The sequence below is a fragment of the Rhodamnia argentea genome, chromosome 9 (assembly GCF_020921035.1).
Source record: "Rhodamnia argentea isolate NSW1041297 chromosome 9, ASM2092103v1, whole genome shotgun sequence".
NCBI classification, from domain to species: domain Eukaryota; kingdom Viridiplantae; phylum Streptophyta; class Magnoliopsida; order Myrtales; family Myrtaceae; genus Rhodamnia; species Rhodamnia argentea.
The window spans coordinates 14,155,245-14,175,951 of record NC_063158.1 but is presented as its reverse complement, the minus strand read 5'-3'; the positions used below and the strand labels follow the sequence as shown (position 1 = coordinate 14,175,951).

Sequence of the window (20,707 nt, the reverse complement as noted above, 5' to 3'; positions counted from 1 at the left end):
ACTACCTCATTGCAGATCCAACAAGCCTGATGCCATGCAGCATGTTGGAGCTCTGTTCAACATTGATTCCAACTTAAGATGACTAGTCACCATAAGTTTGAGGGAGGATGTTTGAGATATTTTAGATATCTTCTAGAGATATTTAAAATATTTCTTGTGATTTTATATATCTATATGATTGTGTATATCTCATTTGATTTGCTTTGATAGTCCTATAATAAAGTTTCCATGTACTCTTTTCTATAGCATTGAAAGATAAAAAAATTTCACGATTCTCGTTTCCGCTCTAGCTCTAATCTTAATTTGGTATCAGAGCCTCCTTTCCTAAGAAAAATGCTATGCACAAGGTACGGTGCGGTGCTCTACACATCGTGCATTCTCCGGCAATGTTCAGCGTCACAATGATCATGTTACAACGTCGGCGATGCGTCGCCAAGACTAGCTTTTCTTTTCCATGGAGGTAGATGCGTCTTCGCATAATAGCCTTCACTTAGCAATGCTTGGCTTATTCCGCTAGCTATAACTACGCTAGTCGTATTGGTTGCGTTTGTTAAGTTATTGTCCGGACAACAAAGTCATGTTTCCGGTTCTCGATTTTTCACTGCTCGTTTCAAGAAACCGACACCACTACTAGACTAGCTACCCTCAAACGAACCGGATCTAGTAGATGTGGTCTCACACACTACCTCATTGCAGATCCAACAAGCCTGATGCCATGCAGCATGTTGGAGCTCTGTTCAACATTGATTCCAACTTAAGATGACTAGTCACCATAAGTTTGAGGGAGGATGTTTGAGATATTTTAGATATCTTCTAGAGACATTTATGATATTTCTTGTGATTTTCTATATCTATTTGATTGTGCATATCTGATTTGATTTGCTTTGATAGTCTCGTAAAAAAAAATTTTATGTACTCGTTTCTATAACATTGAAATACACAAAATTTTCACTATTCTCTTTTTCGCTCTAGCTCTAATCCTAATTTGGTATTAGAGCCTCCTTTCCTAAGGAAAATGCTATGCACGGGGTGCGGTGCGCTGCCCTACACACTAGGCATTCTCCGGCAATGTTCACCGTCACGATGATCATGTTACAACATCAGCGATGCGTCGCCAAGTCTAGCTTTTCTTTTCCGTGGAGATAGATGCGTCTTCGCATAATAATCTTCACTCAGCAGTGCACGGCTTATTCTGCTAGTTGCAGCTACGCCAGCCGTATTGGTTGCGTTTGTCAAGTTATTGTCCGGATAGCAAAGTCATGTTTTCGGTTCTCAACTTTTCACTACTAGTTTCAAGAAACCGACACCACCACTAGACTAGCTACTCCCAAATGAATCGGATTTAGTAGACATGGTCTCACACACCGTCTCGTTGCGGATCCAACAAGCCTGATGTTATGCAGCATGTTGGAGCTCGTTTCGACATTTATTCAAACTTAAGATAACTGGTCACCATGAGTTTGAGGGATGATGTCCGAGATATTTACGATATTTACGATATTTCTTGTGATTTTCTATATCTATTTGATTGTGTATATCTGATTTGATTTGCTTTGATAGTCTTGTAATAAAGTTTCCATGTACTCTTTTCTATAACATTGAAATACACAAAAATTTCACAATTTTCCTTTCTGTTGTAGTTCTAATCTTAATTTGGTATCGGGGCTTCCTTTCCTAAGGAAAATGCTATGCACATGGTGCAATGCGGCGCTCTACGCACCGTGCATTCTTTGGCAATGTTCAGCGTCACGATGATCGTGTTACAACGTCGGAGATCCGTCGCCAAGTCTAGCTTTTCTTTTCCATGGAGGTAGATGCGTCTTCGGATAATAACCTTTGTTCAGCGGTGCCCGGCTTATTCCGCCAGTTGTAGCTACGCCGACCATATTGGTTGCATTTGTCAAGTTATTGTCCGGATAGCAAAGACATGTCTTCGGTTCTCGACTTTTCACTGCTCATTTCAAGAAACCGACACCACTACTAGACTAGCTACCCCCAACGAACCGGATCTAATAGACGTGGTCTCACACACTGCCTCATTGCTGATCCAACAAGCTCGATGCCACGTAGCATGTTGGAACTCCGTTCAACATTGATTTAAACTTAAGATAACTGGTTACCATGAGTTTGGGGGAGGATGTTTGAGATATTTTAAATATCTTCTAGAGATATTTAGAATATTTCTTGTGATTTTCTATGTCTATTTTGATTATGTATATCTGATTTGGTTTCAATTAATAGTCTTGGAATAAAGTTTCTATGTTCTCTTTTCTATGACATTGAAATACGGAGAAATTTCACAAATTTTATTTTTCGTTCTAGCTGTAGTCTTACTTTGGTATCATAGCCTCCTTCCTAAAGGCAACTACTACGCACGGCTTGCGGTGCGGCGCTCTACGCAATGGGCATTCTCTAGCAGTGTTCGGCGTCACGGTAATCGTGTGACCACGTCGCCGATGTGTCGCCAAGTGGAGCTTTTCTTTTCCATGGAGGTAGACGCATCTTCGCACAATATCCTTCTCTCAATAGTGCCTGGCTTATTCCGCTTGCTGTAGCTATGCCAGCCATATCGGCCGCGTTTGTTAAGCTATTGTCCGATAGCAAAGTTATGTCTCCGGTTCTCGACTTTTCACCGCTTGTTTCAAGAAGTTGACACCGCTACCAGACTTGCCGCACTCAAATGAACCAGATCCGGTAGACGCGATCTCATACAACGCCTCGCTTCGGATCCACCAACCCCGATGCCACGCAGAGTGTTGGAGCACTGTTTGACATTGATTCAAACCCAAGCTCACTTGCCACCATGAGTTTGAGGGGGGATATTTTAGATATTTTAGATATCTTTTAGAGATTTTTAGGATATTTGCTGTGATTTTCTATATATTGATTATGTATATCTAAATTGATTTCCTTTATAGTTCTTTAATAAGGCCCTTGAAGACCGGGTCGGTGAAGCCAGAAAAGGGCTGCTGGGCGTGAGCAAGAGGAGGAGGACGAAGAAGAAGACGCGGAGGTTAATCCGAGATAGAAGCAAGCCCATTTCCTTATGATGTAATATTGTTCGGAACTTGGATTCCTCCGTCGGTATGTGTTCTGTTCTTGTTGTATTCCGAAACTTTCTTCGGGAGTTTCTGGAAATGGGTCTGCTTTCTTTTTCTTCATATCTGATAGTGGAATTGCTCCAAAGACAAGAATGAGAGAGACGATAAAGAGGATTTAGGCTGGTGCCTCTGGGGTTTGAGCTCTTTGCGGTTGCCTAATCTAAGGTTTCATCTGGCTTGGGTCGATTGAGAGAGACGACGAAGAGGATTTAGTGATTTTTTTGGTGAATGCCAATGGAGGGATTCAGGGGTTCGAGCTCAATATCATTTTACAGATCTACGGGTACAAGCACGAAGAAGAAACCTGCACAACTCAGTTTTGTTAGCCATTGAACTGAACTAAAAAAAATCCGAACTGGTTAGAAGAAATGTGGCTCATTCCATTATCCGAAATAAAAACTGAACTGAAAACGCATGAAATTCCGGTTCTGTTCGGTTTTCAGTTCAGTTTTGACACTCCTACTTGGCATTCGGCAACTTGAGCCCGTACTGGCAAGATTCACAATCCGTAAAGGCGATCTGATAGCGAGAGCAAGCGATCTGAGCTCTCCTTTTGTGCATGTAAGCAACGAGACACTCGTTGAAAGTACACGGACAAATATCGGAAATATCTCACAGCGATAGGCCGAAGTGGGAGTGCGACTGAGATGGCTCTCAGACATTTACATGTTTGCGCTGTTGAAATATTCCGCTGTTAGCAATTATTAGAGTGGACGTGGGAAGTTTCTTTGTTAGCTTTTATTCTGCAGAGAATAATCTCAATTGCTATAGATAATTTTGAGCGGTTCGACACATTAAAATGTCTATTTGAAAATGTGAATGATTAAAGAAAAACCAATCAAATTGCATCTAAAAAAAGGGCCGAACGAACGGAAAGTAAAATTAATTGATGAGCATTTCTGAGAATTTTGTGTCTACTTACGTCTATTTTGATTGATGTTAAGTACTCAATTTCTTATCGCTACCGGTCTGCGCATTGGTTCAAAGGATGGGGCTTGTGCGGCTCAGACAATAAATGAAACAGATATTCGCACAGAAAAAAAGTTACATATATCAAAGATCAAAAAGGACTTGGACTGGGTTAAGACATTTTTTTTTTTTGTGGTCGGAACTAGGTTAAGACTCACTTCCCCCGCTGTAATAGTAATAATTTGTCAACTGAAAATTATGCGACTTTAATAAGTATTTTACCGGGTACTTATCTTTTTGTTGTTCGGATTGTGATGATGGATTTGTCAACCTCGAACCTTCGGCATCCTAAATTAACTCTTCAATATTTAGCTAGTTCCATAAAATGACGTAGACCGTCATGCTAGTATGTCTTGAAACTTGCATATTGCATTTGTTTTTTTTTTAAAAACTTTCCCATCCTGAATTTTACAAGTTGTTACTTCACTGACCATGGACGCTAATAAGAAGCACGAGTCGAGTTTAAAAATATTTGAAGTTTACATCCACTTGGCCTATTCAAGAGCACAACTGCTTTACTAGAGTTCTTTGGATAGCTTGCGTATTTCCTTATTTTGGCCGTAAATCTTTTTTTTTTTTCTCAAACTGTAAATCAAAATTAGTGTCTCACAATTTCTTTTATTTCATTTTATTTGCTAGCCACAAACTTGTGGCTGGCATTTTACCGTCCACCGTCAAAATGACAATGGACGGTCAATTAAGCTAGCAAAGGCCTAAAACCAAACACGCTTCTCAAGTAATCCGTTCTCTCCTTGGAGAATCAGTGGATAGTGGAGCACCAGAACTGAAATTAGGAGAGGCTAATGTAACTGATATACTTAAAAGAGAAAACAAATATACTTCACATTGCAGTAAAGTGAAATAGCGTTTATTTCGCTTGACACATGGAAGATCAAGCTTGTGCTAAGCCCTTACGCAAAAGGGAGAAAAATTAACGAAGGTCGTTGTAGTTTCAATGAGCCCTATCAAGAATGTACCAGAAAAATTAACAATAGGTACCAATTTCCAATCTTCGGCTAATAAAGTGGAGCTCTCTGCGGGTTTTTCTGCTTTCTTGACCGTTTTCTGAATGACCTCACATTGCTAGGACTCTCCTCTGATATGGTCTCTACCTTTCTCTTTGCCTCGTTCTTCATACTTCCACTTTCATTCATCTTCATCACGGCATCAACCTACCGAGGGAAAAACAAGAAAGAATGACTCACATGTGAGAAAACGTTCTTCAACATCGTGAAACATTCAAAATTAATGCACGATACTGGTGGCTCGAGACCCCGATTCGTTCGAAAATGCGTGCTCGATCGTTTCGTCACCTTGCATTCCAAGGAGCAATACTTGGCGTCCGGCGACTTGAGCCGATATTGGCAAGATTCGCACTCTGCAACGCTGCTCTGGCGGCCGGAGGAAGCGATCCTAGCTCCTCTTTTGTATATGTACGCGACGAGCCACTTATTGGAAATGTAAGGACATATATCGGAAATATCCCAGAGTGACTGCAAGTCCTCCATTCTGAACGACACGTCTTTCCCCACTTTATATGCCTGAAAAGATTAAAACCAGGAAAAGCAATCCAAATTTCCCATTTTCTTCATCATGCAAAGATAAGAGTTTATATGCTGCGCATTTTCACGACACATCGATAGGACAAAATGCTAATATGATTACAGACGCCAATGCGATTCGAAATAGAAGGTAGTACCTTTATCATCTCATGCTTAGAAAGATCGTGTTGCTTCTTGCACTCTTTGCAGAGAGCGACCATGCAGACTCGACAGTAGAAATTGCGGTCTTCGGAGAGATGAGTCTCACACGAGCTATAGAGCTTGGCGCTCGCGATCGGCCTCAGCCATGGCGGAACGGCCTTCCCTTGATCATCTCTGGACGAGACCATCATTGTGCCATTCCCCGTCATCTTCGAGGCTGTTCTTTCTCCCTCTACCTCGCTTCTTTAATTTGATAAGCAACGAAACCCAAGAAGAGGAAACCGAGAAGGTTGGCAAGGTGTTATGAAATTGAGATTGGAAGAGAGAGAGAGAGAGAGAGGGGAAATGAGAGAAACTTTGCTAAAAGATAAAAATTATGATTTGTAAATTGATATATCACATAACAGCTTCGTCAATCCATTGCATCAGATATTGAACTAATTATATTTGATTATTTTCAATGATTTTCATCTGCAAATAACTGATTGAAACCGTTTACAGTTAATAGCTTGAGAAAACAAATGTGTCCTGCAAACGTCCACTACCTACCTAAGAGGGTAATAGGTCGGTTCACCAGGGGGCAAACTTGTAAATGTATGAAAGCCGGCTTAGTTACCAAACAGGCCCTTAGACTTCCACTCCGTTATCCTCGGTTGGTGATTATATCGTTAGGAAGGAAAAAAAAATGAAAATAATTGTGAGAGAAAGAAGACGGGAAAAATTTTGTGAGATTAAATTTCGATATGAAAAATTTTAAGAGATTAAATTTCGATATTGTTTAGATGCCGATGAGGGAAAAAAAAAAGAAAATAATATTTAATGGCACTAAAGTCCTTTTATATATTCTCGCAGATACATGTAAACCCTTTTTTTCCGAGCCGATTCCTCCTAACAAAGATATAGCACTTTTGGTTTCATGATTTGAAAAATATTTTTCTGAAATGATCGCTGATATCGCTTACAAAAATGAATGAACCAATAATATGATTATCGTCCATGAAAATATTTAGACATAAATTATTGTCGGTGATGAAAATATATTCCATTAACTAATTATTAGTGATCATTTTGAGGAAGATGTCAAAATCAGTCATTTTCTACGAACTAAACAGAGTCTAATAGTTAGTCATTATTCATGAATTTCACAACCATATAAAGCATTAGATATAAATTTACCAAAATTTTTATTTGATAATTTATGTACGTTATAATGAAAATTTAGACGCATACGATGGGTGTATATTACAACCACTTATAATAATTATCACTTCCCTAAGTGCTATATTTGATTTCTTATATATTATTTAGTTAGTAAATTATGATTAATATTTAAATGTTTATCTTTTAATATGTAATTGTGCTAGCTGGCCTCTGTCTTGTCCTGCTAGGGCCGGGACTCCTCCAATGAAATGGTTTTTATAGACATTATTATTACATAGTTAATAGTATGACAGGATTAATAAAAACAAAATAATTTGAGTATTATTTATGACAAATATAATTTATAAAATCATAACTCAGATTACAATTTTCTAATCAGCATATTCTGAATATCATGTTGTTACGGGCCTCTCAGATCGAGCAAATCTAATTTCCTTAGAAAGTATCAATTTTAGCTCGAGTGTCAATTATGGCCTCAATTTTTATTTATATCACAACAAAGCATTGACTTTCGGTCGGTGCTCGGGTTAGCTCCCGTCAAGTGTCAATCAAAAGATGTTGTTAAATATATGACATGCCATGTTACATGTACATTACCTTCATTGCATCTGCTGACATGGCAATTAGGTCCCAAATTAAAGAGCAAAAAAAGAAAAACAAAAATTGAGAAAAAGAGATAGGGAAAATGAGAGATTAGGTCTATCACATTCTCGACAACTACAAGTTCAGGCTCTAAGGTCACGGTAATTATGGCCGCTCAAGCTCATACTCAAGGTCTCCATGGTCGCCCATGGTCGCAAAGCTCGTGTGAGCCATTGTCGTGAGATCTTTATGAATCATGAATCCCGAGGTTGCCATGGCGACTCAAGCTTCAAGCACGTGATGATTTGTACATGAGCGTTGAGCTTATAGCGCCCATGGTTGCTTGAATTTTGATTCGTGGCTTGAAACTTTGAGTGGCCTTGGCAATGGCGAGTCTGAAGCTTGACTAGCCATGGTGGTCTCGAGTTTCGTGATTCAAAAAGATCTCACTATCATAGCCATAAGCGCGAGTGGCCATGTTGTCGGCAAGTATGAACTTGCACAATCATGGCGCCACTATGAGGTTAGAGCTTGAGCTCTTGGATAGGGTGGTCGTGATCGACCCATCTCTTACACAAATACAATGCCCTTTTTTCTTTTAAGATGTTTGATGAGGCACTTAATTTTTATGTCAGCAATTTAACGGGGGAATTTAGATATTGATTAAGTAGTAATCAGAATTGGGACTCGAGTTAAAATTGATATTTTTTTTTTTAAAATAGGATTGGGCTGAATAGAGTGAGTGAAAAAAAAAAAGAAAAAGAAAAAAAGATAGGGTTATTCTAGGGATAACCTTTGAAGCCAGACTGCAATAACCTTAATCTGACCATGTAATAAAAGTTACAACCTTGATTGTAATAATGTAATTGTAAAATTACTTCGCCTTGCTGACAGTGTTTATGCACAAATCACTTGTTGGAGCCGGGCTCTGCCCCCATTGAAATCAGATTTTACCACCGTCTCTCCTCCTCTCCTCACTATCTTCTTCTCCTATTCACCTTCTTCTTCCTCACCCATCTCTCTCTCTCTAGGGATGGACCTCCTCTCTCTCTCCGCTCCATCCTCACCTCACTTCCTCCCTCTCAAACCCTCCCTCCATGTCCCCAAACCACCCCCTTCTCTCTCCCTCAAACCCCACGCGCCACCTCCTCCTCTCTCCTCCCTCAAAACCCATCTCGCTCCCTCCCTGAAACCCCGCCGGGCAGCCGCCGCCTCTGCCTCCGCCGTCTCGTCGGCCCCTCAGACCCCCGCCACGGCCATGAGGGGCGCCGAGGCCGACGCCATGGGGCTCCTCCTCAAGGAGCGCATCGTCTTCCTGGGGAGCGGCATCGACGATTTCGTCGCGGACGCGATTATCAGCCAGTTGCTCTTGCTCGACGCTCAGGACCACACTAAGGACATTCGGCTCTTCGTTAATTGTCCCGGTGGCTCACTTAGGTAAGTCCGGTTAGGAGTTGTGGTTGTTGGTTGTCTTCTGAGATTGCTCTGGCTTTGGGTCTTTTGGAGGTGTTGAGATTGAAATTTCTTGTAATTCTTTCGGTCTGCTTACGAGTTGTTTGAAGAAATGCCAGTCAGGGGTTTCTCGTGTAAATAGTAGATTAGATAGTTTGAAGGGGTTAGAGTTGAGCTTGCGAGGTGTGTTCCCGATAAATTGCTAAATGAAATTATAGTTATATGGTCCAATTTGCTCCGTTGAAATGTTTTTACATTGTTGCCGGTGGCTAAGGAAAAATAAAGGACTAAGTAGGTGCTTTTTGAACCATAACCAAACTATTATAGGGCATGAAGGGGGTGCAAACTTGTATGATGAACTATTACTTTTCAATGTCAGAACCTCTGGACATTGTGACTGACTGTGGTGTTATTAGATGTGCAGCAGTTCTCCTAGTTGGTAGTGGAGACCATGTTTAGCCGTCTCTTTGTGATCTTTCAAGTTGGATTTGTGCTCTTTTGCTATGACTAGTTAAGAATAATAGACAGGCGATAGATGATTTAAGTATCAGATTGAATACACATATATTTACTTTCCTGCAATTAGACGAAGCTGGTGTATGTCAGATCTCAGCCAAAACACCATAGTCATTGTAGTGGGTGAGATCTCTATCAATTTAAGTGGCATTCAACAGTTGAACAAAACATTTTCCGAAAAAGTAAATGTAAAAATAAAGTTGAACAAAACGCCATATTCATTCTCTACTTCATTCATCATGCTGACACTCTATGGGTGAGATCGTGATTGATTTCTCCATCCTCTTTACAACATGAGTCCTAGATTTCAAAAACTTTCACTGCTTAGAATTTCCCGGTCTCCAATTCCCACGGCAGTACCATTTAAATCCTTTTGGCATTGGAGTTATACTCCCCATACGCTGTATTGATTGTCTTAGCCAAAAACCTTATATTCCAAGACCAATGTTATAGTTTCTTATTTACTCCCACTTGAATTTCATTTATCAGTACTGTACAATTTGCAACTGTAGATACCAAAAGATGTCTATTGCTAATGTGTTATTCTGGTATGGCGGTTATGAGATTGATGATGTCCATGAGAACAATTTCTCAACCGAATATTGTAATACCATTTGTATTTCAAAAAATTGTAATAGAATTACATGTGAATCTACGTGTCAGCGTTTGTATGTTGTGGAAGTTTGAAATTTTAAAAGAGTCAAAGTGTTAATGGAAAACTGAAAGCCAATCCAGACACGTCTTTAAGTATGAGCTTGTATATGAGCCTTGGAGCAACCTTGTATTATGGGAAGTCTTTAGTTTGTCCTCCATGTTACCTTATGGAAATCACTACTTAATCGTAAATGTCTTTTAACTAGTATATAGGCTATATGTATTTCTTTCTTCTGTAGAATTCTCAAAAGAGTTTCTCCAGAACCTGACACGTTTTCTCCAAATTGGTGAGAACTACATGTGAATCCTTTTACCTTTCCCCAAATCTGTGTAATGAGTAGATTGTTTCCATAATTGATCTTTATGGCACAAACCCCCCAATTGGATATCCAATCTGGGTGTCCTGCATCAACCTGCACTCAAGTACTCTTTCCTAGAGTTCTATAAATCTAGATAACTCCAAGTAGACACAATTTTAGATGTCATCTTTATTCTTGTTGATGGATGCAAAAGTGCTTTGTCCTGTTACTCATCTAGCATTTCAATATTTTACTGGAAACATTTTTAAGCCTAGAGATACCTGTCCCGGATAACCTCCTGAAGTTCTATTGTGAGACATCATTCTAGTGAGGCCACAATATTTGCCTCTTCCACATGATGGCCTCTTTGGCACAATCTGATGTAGAATGTTCTCGTCAAGTGTGTTTCTTATGCTGTTTACCTCCTGTTTTCACACCTATAGGTTTTATCTCAATTTTCTGATAGGATTTCTCTCTTATTTTCTTATGTCAGTGCTACAATGGCAATATATGATGTCGTACAGCTTGTGCGAGCTGATGTTTCAACTGTGGCTCTTGGCATTTCAGCGTCAACAGCTTCCATAATACTTGGTGGAGGCACTAAAGGGAAGCGTCTTGCAATGCCAAATACTCGCATAATGATTCATCAACCTCTTGGTGGTGCAAGTGGGCAAGCTATAGATGTGGAAATTCAAGCCCGAGAAGTTATGCATAACAAAACTAATGTCACCAAGATTATTTCTTCTTTCACTGGACGTCCATTCGAACAGGTTGAAAAAGATATTGACAGAGATCGGTACATGTCTCCAATTGAAGCTGTTGAGTATGGAATCATTGATGGCGTAATTGATAGAGATAGTATTATTCCTTTGATGCCCGTGCCTGAAAGGGTGAAGTCCAGATTGAATTATGAGGAGATCAGTAAGGACCCTAGGAAATTTTTGACACCAAATATTCCTGATGATGAGATATACTAGTGCGGTTGGGAAATACAGGTGAGAAAGCAATTTTCTTTTTGCTCATTTGTGTGTATTACTTAATATCCCTGATTGCAACTACAGGGAGTTGGGTAACTTCTGCATTTAGTATTCTATTACAGTCCTATTGCAGAACCAGTGTACAAATATGTATGAGTATATGTATCTGCCATGTTGAAGTTACTGGTGTTATATGCATTTGGCCTCTAGAGATTTCTTAAATACTTAATTAAAAAATAAAGGGTTTAGGAAGAGTATCCAATGGAACATATTGGGAGACCATTTTAATTCATGATTCTACATGAACGGGGAATCCTTTAGACAGCCAGAGATTTAGACATCAAATTCTCTAGTTATATAAGGTCCTGATGTATTTGGTTAGGTAAGACAGATCATCTTGTTCTTGCTTTGACACTTTTATTGCTCCATTGGGAAGTCAAATGCCAACTTCTAAGAGCAGGTATTGTTTAATTGGTGAGATGTGCCATGCTTATATATCACCTGCTTGTTTTTGAATGGGATAGTGGCAATCTGCTTGTATGGGATAGTGGCAAGGAGTCATATTCTTTTCATGTGTTTTTACTCATTGGTGTAACTTTATTGCTGCAAAACTAAGGAAAACTCATGTCCTTACTTCTTACCCGATCCTCCTTTGCATGGACATGGATGAAAGCATGATGAGTGAGCTACCTTCTCTTTTATATGAAGCTGGATATTCTGCGACGATGGAGAAGATACTGGAACTTATCATCTGTATCCCTGGCAAATTTGCCTTACCAGGTTCCATCACACCTTGGATTTAGGAAGATAATATTCTCCTTCTGGGTTCATGGTGGCGCATGCAGCTTTTGCAAGTTGAGCTTCAACACTTCAGTGTAGCATGGCATAGTTGGGTTGATGGGCAAACTCATTATCGTCTGAAATTCGAGGGCATTGGTTTACATCGCCTCCGTTCAAATGTAACTTTTTGTGATATTTGCCTACCATATTTGGCACATTACTTGAATTCTGCACCTTATTAGGTTTTTCTTAGTTTTTGGAATCTTGTTGATTTATTTGTTGAAGTTTCCTTATTTTTGAAAGATCTCTAAATCCAATGACAAAACATAAGAAATATAATCATTACTCCAACTGATGTCGATCCTCATGAGGTCTGGAATCAAATGGTGTAATCTGGATTGCAATAATTTATGTGTTTAACTTTTATGATGAGAAAGCTCATTTTGGGTCGGTAAATGTATATCCTAGGACCATGGAATATCACACTAAAGTGATGGACCAGGTAAGACATCAGCTAAAGTGGATGGTTCATTATAGAATCATTTGCTCTTGATGGCATAGAGAATCGAACTTGTGTTCTGTGTCGCATGCATAATCTTCTCCTTAAACTACCAAGCAAATTTCACAAAATCAGATATGTTTGATTTTCAAATTTGAATCGGTTTATTGTGCAAATGCAACATCTGATTTATATAATAAATTAACATTATTGTATTGCTAAAATAAATAATCTATATAGGTGTTACACAATTATGTACAAAATGGTTAACTATGAATTGCGTGAGCATCTATTGATCCAAGGCATTCTCATTAATCTAGATTGCACAACCAAAGATTCTAATCAATTATTTTCGTCCATGCTTTTTTGAATCGAGTTCTTGTGCTTTTAATTTATCTAATCAAGTCATCTTACTATTTCGGAGATTCGGTTCAATGGGTACATTGGGTAGTCGACCATTCGGTTCAATGGTTAGACGGCCGAATTGGTCGTGATTTGAACCGGACATGAGCTAGTGCACAGAAGGGACCGGACTTTTGACGCTCGATTTTGGGCGTCCAAAAAAGTGTGGCCCGATGTCCGAAAACCACGGCTATCAGAAGTCGTTTGGAGTGTCGTGTCTAACAACTAGATATATTTAGTTTCAGGATAGATGAGATGTCTTAAGTTCCTGGAAGTTAAGAGACACGAACCATATTCCATGTACAAAGTGTCGTGACCTCTTGTACTCGAATTTATTTATAAACCAAGTGTGACTGAGAGTATATGCACTCGTTAAGGTGGAAAGCCGAGGTGGGTTGAGTTTGTACGCGGCAAGTCGGACTCCGTGATCAACTGGCCTCACTCCATTTACTCCAACCAAATCGGCTGTTAGTTGATCACCTTGTGCTTAAGCTTAAATTTGCTACGATCATGATTGTCAATCGGAGAACAACTAGCCTCAAGAGAGTATGGAAGTCTTTAAAAACAAGGTCTGCTTATGAACGCTCACTTCTTGGGTCACGTGTCACAAGTAGCATGGACACATTGCTGTCAGCAATGACAGCATTTTACCAGGCACTTTTGTCTTGTCATATACTAGGAATCGCTGAAGTTTCACTGTCGTTATTTACACCCCCAGGGGCTGTACGTGTTGTGGAGCTCACATCCCCTTCCTCAATCTTCTTCCACTCCAAGCCATCCTTGCCCTTGGTCTCTCCACTCTCCTTGGCTATGTCATATGAAGCATGTAGCCCAAAGAAGAAGTAGTATAACAGCAAGAACCCAGTCCATATCCCAAACCGCTCGAATGACGCCCGGTCTATTGACCCGAGCAGGAATATGTTGATGGCAATCGAGGCCGACGGCAGCCAAGGTACCAGCGGCACGCCCCATAGTTTTGGATCCCGGGCCTGCGGGACAAGCACCCTCAATCCCACAGTCGCTAGGAACCAGATTGGCATCGTGATCACGTACCCGACCCAGCCATTCTCGCTGAGGCCCCAATAAGTGGCTGTCGCAGTCGAAGATCCGACTATGAGCGAGATGCAGATGATGAGCTTGTTGCGATTGGCAGGCTTGGTGACCCCGCTGACGTAGTACCGGCGCACTAGGAGGGCGATCGCCACGAGCGTGAAGATGAACAATGTGGAGATGGAGAGGAGGTCGGCCAAGATGTTGAGCTTCGTGAAGAAGGCAATGACCGCGGTTGCTGAGAGCATCACGATGGTGGCGTTCACGGGTGTCCCGGTCTTCTCGTTGACCTTGGCAAACCAGGGGGGCATCATGTGCGTCCTGGCGATGTGCGTGACATACCGGGCCAGCCCCACCGCCCCGGTGAGCAGCGCCGTAGTCATGCCCTCGAGCGCCCCAAAGGCAACAATGTACTTGGCCCAGTCCATCCCGACCGCCTGGAACGCGACAGAGAACGGGGCATATGTATCGATCTGGTAGTATGGCTGCATCAGGCACAGGGTGATGACCATCGAGCAATAGGCAATGGTAGTCACAACCATGGACCCAACCAGGCCGATTGGTATGTCCCGTGCGGGGTTCTTGGTCTCCTCCGCCAATGTAGACACAGCATCGAACCCGACATACGCGAAAAACAGCACGGCTGAGGCCTTGAAGATGCCGTGGGCCTTGAAGGGCGTGAATGGGGTGTAATTGGCCGCGTCGACCTTCGTGAGGCCTGCCACAATGATGAAGACAATCGCCAGGAGGTGCACGATCGAGGAGATGTAGTTCAGGCGGGACGATCCCTTGGTGCTGAGCACTGCAAAGACGCAGACGACGCCGCAGATGCACACAGCGATGGGGTCGAGTCGGTCGTAGCCGTTGGCCAGGCCATGGGCCTGGATGAGGAAGTCCTCGGGTTTGCGGTTGAGGAGGGTGGCAAAATAGGACGTCCAGGAGCGCGCGACGGCTGCACCACCGATCATGTACTCGAGGATGATGTTGCCCGCCGCGATGAACGCCGTGAAGTCCCCAAGCTCCACTCTTAAGTAGGCAAATGATCCACCTATTGAAGGACATAAGAATTTTGATTTTAGAATTTAGACTCTCCTTGCTAAATTAAACAGCAATCAGGTCAACAATTCTCCATCTAAATAGTAAATTAAATGACCGAATGTCAAGACGTCGAAAAAAAATTCATAGGGAACGAATTTTAAGCGAAGATTCCATGTATCCGAGCAAAGTCGGTCAACGTGTTTCCGCTGACAGGAAAGATTCTAAACTTGAAAAAGAACTTAACCAGCCACTGGTATTTCTACTGCGAACTCGGTGTAGCAGAAGACGGAGAGCATTGCCGATATGCCGGAGACCACGAAGGAGAGCACGACGGCGGGGCCGGCGTGTTCCTTCGTCTGGAGGCCGGTGAGCACGAAGATGCCAGCCCCGATGACCACCCCGATCCCGAACCAGATCAGATCCCACCACGTCAGTGTCCGCTTCATGTCGTGCTGGCTCCGGGCCTTGACCTCGCTGAGCTCCCTCGTCTCGAGGGACCGGGTCAGGACCCTGTCCCGAAGCCTGGCCGGCGTGTCCTTGAGGGCACCCCAGTAATTTATCCAGCTCCTGAAGGACTCTTCAGGAAGGAAGTCGTCCTTTGAGCAACAGCACACCCTCCTCCTCACAGTTCCTTCACCGCCTGCACCGCTGGCTCCTTCCATGACTGATCTGCAAGAAAAAGGAAAATTCTACGAGACGAAAATCAGTTCGAGCGGCTCGAGGAACAAGAGAGAAGCAAGATCAGTACCGGGGTTCGACATGGTTTGGACTCTGGACCACAAGGCAAATTCTGTACCTGTGTTTGGTCCTATGCATTAGCAAACAAGCATGTGATTTTACAGAAAGCCATCATCATTTCCGTGGTCCAGCTCCGCGTCACTAGCGTACAAAAGCTCGACGAAGAAAATGCAGATGCAAACAAGATCAAGATGTCGAAAGATCAATTTGTTTATTTGAGATCACCGAATTCAAGATAAGTAAGTTAGCAATTAAGCCCATCATGGAACTTACATAATAATTGAGAATGTTGAGGCAGAGTTGGGAAAGAGACGCATGAATCGAGTCGATCTTGATGCCAACTTACATTAAAAGTGAACAAAACAAACAGAGAAAATTCAAATAAGGTAAGGAGAACAAAGATAGAGACCTTGTGAGGAAACAGCGAAAACATGTGTAATAACTCGGTCTACTGCGCGAAACCAGCCACAGCACAGATGGAGAAGAGGTTGAATCTGTGACGTTCTACAGATATGGACCTTGTTATCTTGATTCTAGAGCACACGAATTGTGACCTAAGTTTTGCTATTCGTCGTTCGGCATCCGAGATATCGCCGATGATCATGACGATGGATCGGAGAAATAACTCGTCTCGAGAGAATATGGGAGTCTTTAAAACAAAGTCTGCTCATGAACAATCACTTTCTTGGGTCACAAGTATTATAAACACATTAAACAGCAGGGGTCTGCAAAAGTTTACAAGGCACCGTGTTGTCTCAAGTACTAGGAATCGCAGAAGCTTCCCTGCCGTTGTTTACACCACCTTCAGGGCCTGCATTCCCTTCCTCAATCTTCTTCCACTCCTTGGCCTTTTCACTCTCCTTGGCTGTGTCATATGAAGCGTGTAGCCCGAAGAAGAAGTAGTACAACAGCAAGAACCCGGTCCATATCCCGAATCGCCCGAATGAAGCCCGGTCTATCGACCCAAGCAGGAATATGTTGATGGCGATCGAGGCCGACGGCAGCCACGGGACCAGCGGCACGCCCCATAGTTTTGGTTTCCGGGCGTGCGGGACGAACACCCTCAGTGCCACAGTCGCTAGGAGCCAGATGGGCGCCGTGATCACATACCCAACCCAGCCATGCTTGCTGAGACCCCAATAAGCGGCGGTTGCGATCGAAGAGCCCACTATGAGCAAGATGCAGACGATGAGCTTGTTGCGGTCGGCAGGCTTGGTGACCCCGCTGACATAGTACCGGCGCACTAGGAGGGCGACCGCCACAAGCATGAAGATGAACAGTGTGGAAATGGAGAGGAGGTTGGACAGGATGTCGAGCTTCGTGAAGAAGGCGATGACCGCTGTTGCCGCGAGCATGACGACCGTGGCGTTCACGGGCGTCCCGGTCTTCTCGTTGACCTTGGCGAACCAGGGTGGCATCATGTGCGTCCTGGCGATGTGCGTGAGGTACCGGGCCTGCCCCACAGCCCCGACGAGCAGCACTGTGGTCATGCCCTTGAGCGCCCCGAAAGCGACAATGTACTTGGCCCAATCCATCCCGACCGCCTTGAACGCGACCGAGAACGGGGCGTGTTTATCGATCTGCGTGTATGGTTGCATCAGGCAAAGTGTGATGACCAACGAGCAATATGCAATGGTGGTCACAACCATGGACCCTACCAGGCCGATCGGGATGTCCCGCGCTGGGTTTTTGGTCTCCTCCGCCATCGTGGACACGGCATCAAACCCAACATACGCGAAGAACAGCACGGCTGAGGCCTTGAAGATGCCGCGAGCCTTGAATGGTGCGAACGGGGTGTAATTGTTCGTGTTGGCCTTCGTGAGGCCGGCCACAATGATGAAGACGATCACCAGGACGTGCACGATCGAGGCGATGTAGTTCAGGCGGGACGAGCCCTTGGTGCTGAGGACAGCAAAGATGCAGATGATGCCGCAGACGCCCACGGCGATGGGGTCTAGTTCGTTGTAGCCATCGGTCAGGCCGTGGGCCTTGATGACGAAGTGCTGAGGGTCTTGGTTGAGGAGGGTGGCAAAGTAGGATGTCCAGGAACGCGCGACGGCGGCGCCACCGATCATGTACTCGAGCAGGATGTTGCCCGCTGCTATGAACGCCATGAAGTCCCCAAGCTCCACTCTTAAGTAGGCAAACGATCCACCTATGGAATGATGAAAAATCTTGATTTTAGAATTTAGACCGTGTATTTTCTTGAAAGATTTAATGTGAAAATCTGACAGACAACGCGTTTCACTCAATAATCCTAAAATTACTTTGGATCTAAACATGAACCACAAACCGAATTGAATTGATACCCTATCGAATCTATTGTAAAATCATGACACGGACCGAATTCACGTCAACGATATAATAAAATAAAATATTACAATCATCGATTCATGCCATACTTTTCAATCCTATTTTTTTCCCCTTCTTCTTTGTGAACTAAACTTCAGCATATGACTTTTCAAACAGGACGACCTCTGATTTCAAGAATCAAGTCGGCGGTGGCCGGTCTGAACGCTAAATTGCATATGACGGAAAGGTCAAAGAGAGTGCACATCCAAGCAAAAGCGGGTCAACGCGTTTCCATTGACAGGAGAGATCTCCAATTCTTGATTCTTCTTTCCAAAGTTCATCGCTCGGAAGAAACCGTGGGACGTTCACACGGCGTCCCACGAATCCGTCCGAGTTCTAACTTGAATCGAGATTGCTTTTGAGAAATTTTCTTACGTACGTGAAATTCAATCGACCAAACTCATACCCTTCAAATTTCTTCGGCTAGATATCGTATCAAAGTTCATAAGAACTGGCACAGATGAACGAGGGAAAAAACGAAAGTTCAAGAACTGACCTGCCACCGGTATTTCCACTGCAAACTCGGTGTAACAGAAGACGGAGAGCATAGCCGATATGCCGGAGACCACGAAGGAGAGCACCACGGCGGGGCCGGCTTCTTCCTTCGTCTCGAGGCCCGTGAGGACGAAGATGCCGGCGCCGATGACGGCCCCGATCCCGAACCACATCAGATCCCACCAGGTCAGCGTCCGCTTCATCTCGTGCTGGCTCTGGGCCCTGACCTCGTGGAGCTCGGCCGCCTCCAGGGACCGGGTCAGGACCCGGTCCCGCAGCCGCGCGGGCGTGTCCTTGAGGGCGCCCCAGTAGTTTCCCCAGCTCCTGAAGGATTCCTCGGGGAGGAAGTCGTCCTTGGAGCACGAGCACGCCCTCCTCCTCATCGTTCCTCCGCCGCCTGCATCACTGGCTCCTCCCATGACCGATCTGCAAGAAAAGGAAACACTTTTTTTTTAATTACAATTCACAGAGCTCAGTTCGAGCCGATCTCGAAACGGGATCGATCTACAAGAGAGAAGCAAGATGAATACCGGGTTTCGACACAGCGTGCGCGCACACACACACAAAAGGCAAGTTTTTGTTCCCGTATTTTTCTAACACAGCAGATACTATGACATGCTCCAATGCATTAGCGAACAAGCATATGATTCAGACAAAGCCGGCTTCGTTTCCTACGTCCGGCTACGACTCAGTACAAAAGCTCGACAACGACGACGACGACGAGGCAGATGCAAACAAGATCAAGACGTGGAAAGCTTAGCCGTTCATTAGGAATGAAAACCCATCATGGAACTTACGTGATGATCGAATTAACTATTGAGCAGAATCAGAAAAGAGACGAGCGCATGGGGTCGGATCTTGATACCAACTTATACCAAAAGCGAAAAGGAAAAAGCTGAGAAAATCCGGACAAAAGTGGAGAACAAAGAGAGAGACCACGCGAGGAAACAAAGGAAGCATGGGTAATAATAACTGGGGCGACTGTGAAACCAGCCACAGTGGAGATGGAGAGGAGGTTGGCTCGGTGGAATATGACTTTAGAAAAGGGAGCTGGCAGCCTCACTCGCTGAAAATACTCCTGATAATATTGTCAGAGACGATGCAATCTCAATCGTAGATTTACACATCATCATTGTTATATTTTGTAAAAAATACTCATTGATTTACACACTATTACTGTTATAATTTGTAAAGAATACTCATTGATTGAAAGACCACACGATTAGAAATAATTAACGGTATTATTAAACTATCAGACTAACAGATTTTGTAGCCTCACAATCCGATAATGCTATCAGTTATCCTTAATTTCTGGCCAAACAATCTTTGGTTCGTAGAAAAAAAAAAAATGGGTGGGAGAGACGTCGTGCTAATCGAATTAACAATTGGTGATGCATGGTGCCGTAAAGTAGATTCCTAAGGCGACAGCTCAGCTGGCTTCTTGCTCAGTAGTACAGCTCATACGTGCTTCTCTCTCTCTCTCTCTCTCTCGTGAGTGTGAAATGAATCTTAACTAATAATATTTAAATTACATTTGTTTTGCGGGGAAAGAGCGAATTAAAAAATATATCTTTTTAAAAGCTTACGGTAGCTTATTATTTTAAAGAAATTATTTATATAAAAATCATATCTTTTAAGACGAATGATGGGAGCAAAAAACTCCAACACGTGGCGCGTTTTGCTTGGTTCACTTGCGTATTGGCTGGGGAGCCTGCCGTTGGACGGCTGCGATTGGACCCGCAGGACATGCCAGGTTTGATGGCTTCACAGCCCACATGATCTTTAAAGTAGCGCCGACGCAGAGACGGACACGAAATACGAGACATGAATATGTCAACACGTCGTGTCTAAAAAATAGATAATTTCGACACGGTGTGACACGTTGTATAATAAATATTTATTTATATATATGTGTTTGTCAAGAAAAAAAAATTTCGGG

The 20,707-nt window shown here is 43.1% G+C and overlaps 3 protein-coding genes across 9 annotated transcripts; 1 reads left to right on the top strand and 2 right to left on the bottom strand.

Moving 5' to 3' along the window:
* Window positions 1-4,926: 4,926 nt before the first annotated feature.
* Window positions 4,927-6,144, bottom strand: LOC125316540. The gene is made up of 3 exons (XM_048285139.1): window positions 5,770-6,144; window positions 5,384-5,611; window positions 4,927-5,242 (listed from the first exon to the last, which is right to left on the bottom strand). Exons 1-3 carry the CDS (start codon window positions 5,980-5,982, stop codon window positions 5,087-5,089), a joined length of 597 nt encoding a protein of 198 aa, XP_048141096.1. The 5' UTR covers window positions 5,983-6,144; the 3' UTR covers window positions 4,927-5,086.
* A 2,324-nt stretch (window positions 6,145-8,468) lies between these two features.
* LOC115726625 (ATP-dependent Clp protease proteolytic subunit 4, chloroplastic) lies at window positions 8,469-12,469 on the top strand. Of its 6 annotated transcripts, none has more exons than XM_048285133.1 (4): window positions 8,469-8,676; window positions 8,722-8,953; window positions 10,931-11,432; window positions 12,195-12,469. In XM_048285133.1, exons 1-3 carry the CDS (start codon window positions 8,550-8,552, stop codon window positions 11,412-11,414), a joined length of 843 nt encoding a protein of 280 aa, XP_048141090.1. In that variant the 5' UTR covers window positions 8,469-8,549; the 3' UTR covers window positions 11,415-11,432; window positions 12,195-12,469. The 6 variants fall into 6 exon arrangements, with proteins under 6 accessions (XP_048141090.1, XP_030512442.1, XP_030512446.1 ...); XM_030656582.2 differs by adding an exon at window positions 12,056-12,062 and having other exon boundaries at window positions 8,470-8,953; window positions 12,097-12,469; XM_030656586.2 differs by having other exon boundaries at window positions 8,470-8,953; window positions 12,097-12,469.
* A 1,064-nt stretch (window positions 12,470-13,533) lies between these two features.
* On the bottom strand, window positions 13,534-19,244 carry LOC115726623 (cationic amino acid transporter 1-like). 2 transcript variants are annotated; one of them, XM_048285103.1, is made up of 2 exons: window positions 15,428-15,996; window positions 13,534-15,193 (listed from the first exon to the last, which is right to left on the bottom strand). In XM_048285103.1, the coding sequence occupies exons 1-2, from the start codon at window positions 15,843-15,845 to the stop codon at window positions 13,764-13,766; spliced, it is 1,848 nt and encodes a 615-aa protein (XP_048141060.1). In that variant the 5' UTR covers window positions 15,846-15,996; the 3' UTR covers window positions 13,534-13,763. The 2 variants fall into 2 exon arrangements, with proteins under 2 accessions (XP_048141060.1, XP_030512438.2); XM_030656578.2 differs by lacking the exons at window positions 13,534-15,193; window positions 15,428-15,996 and adding exons at window positions 16,335-18,076; window positions 18,770-19,244.
* Window positions 19,245-20,707: the final 1,463 nt, after the last annotated feature.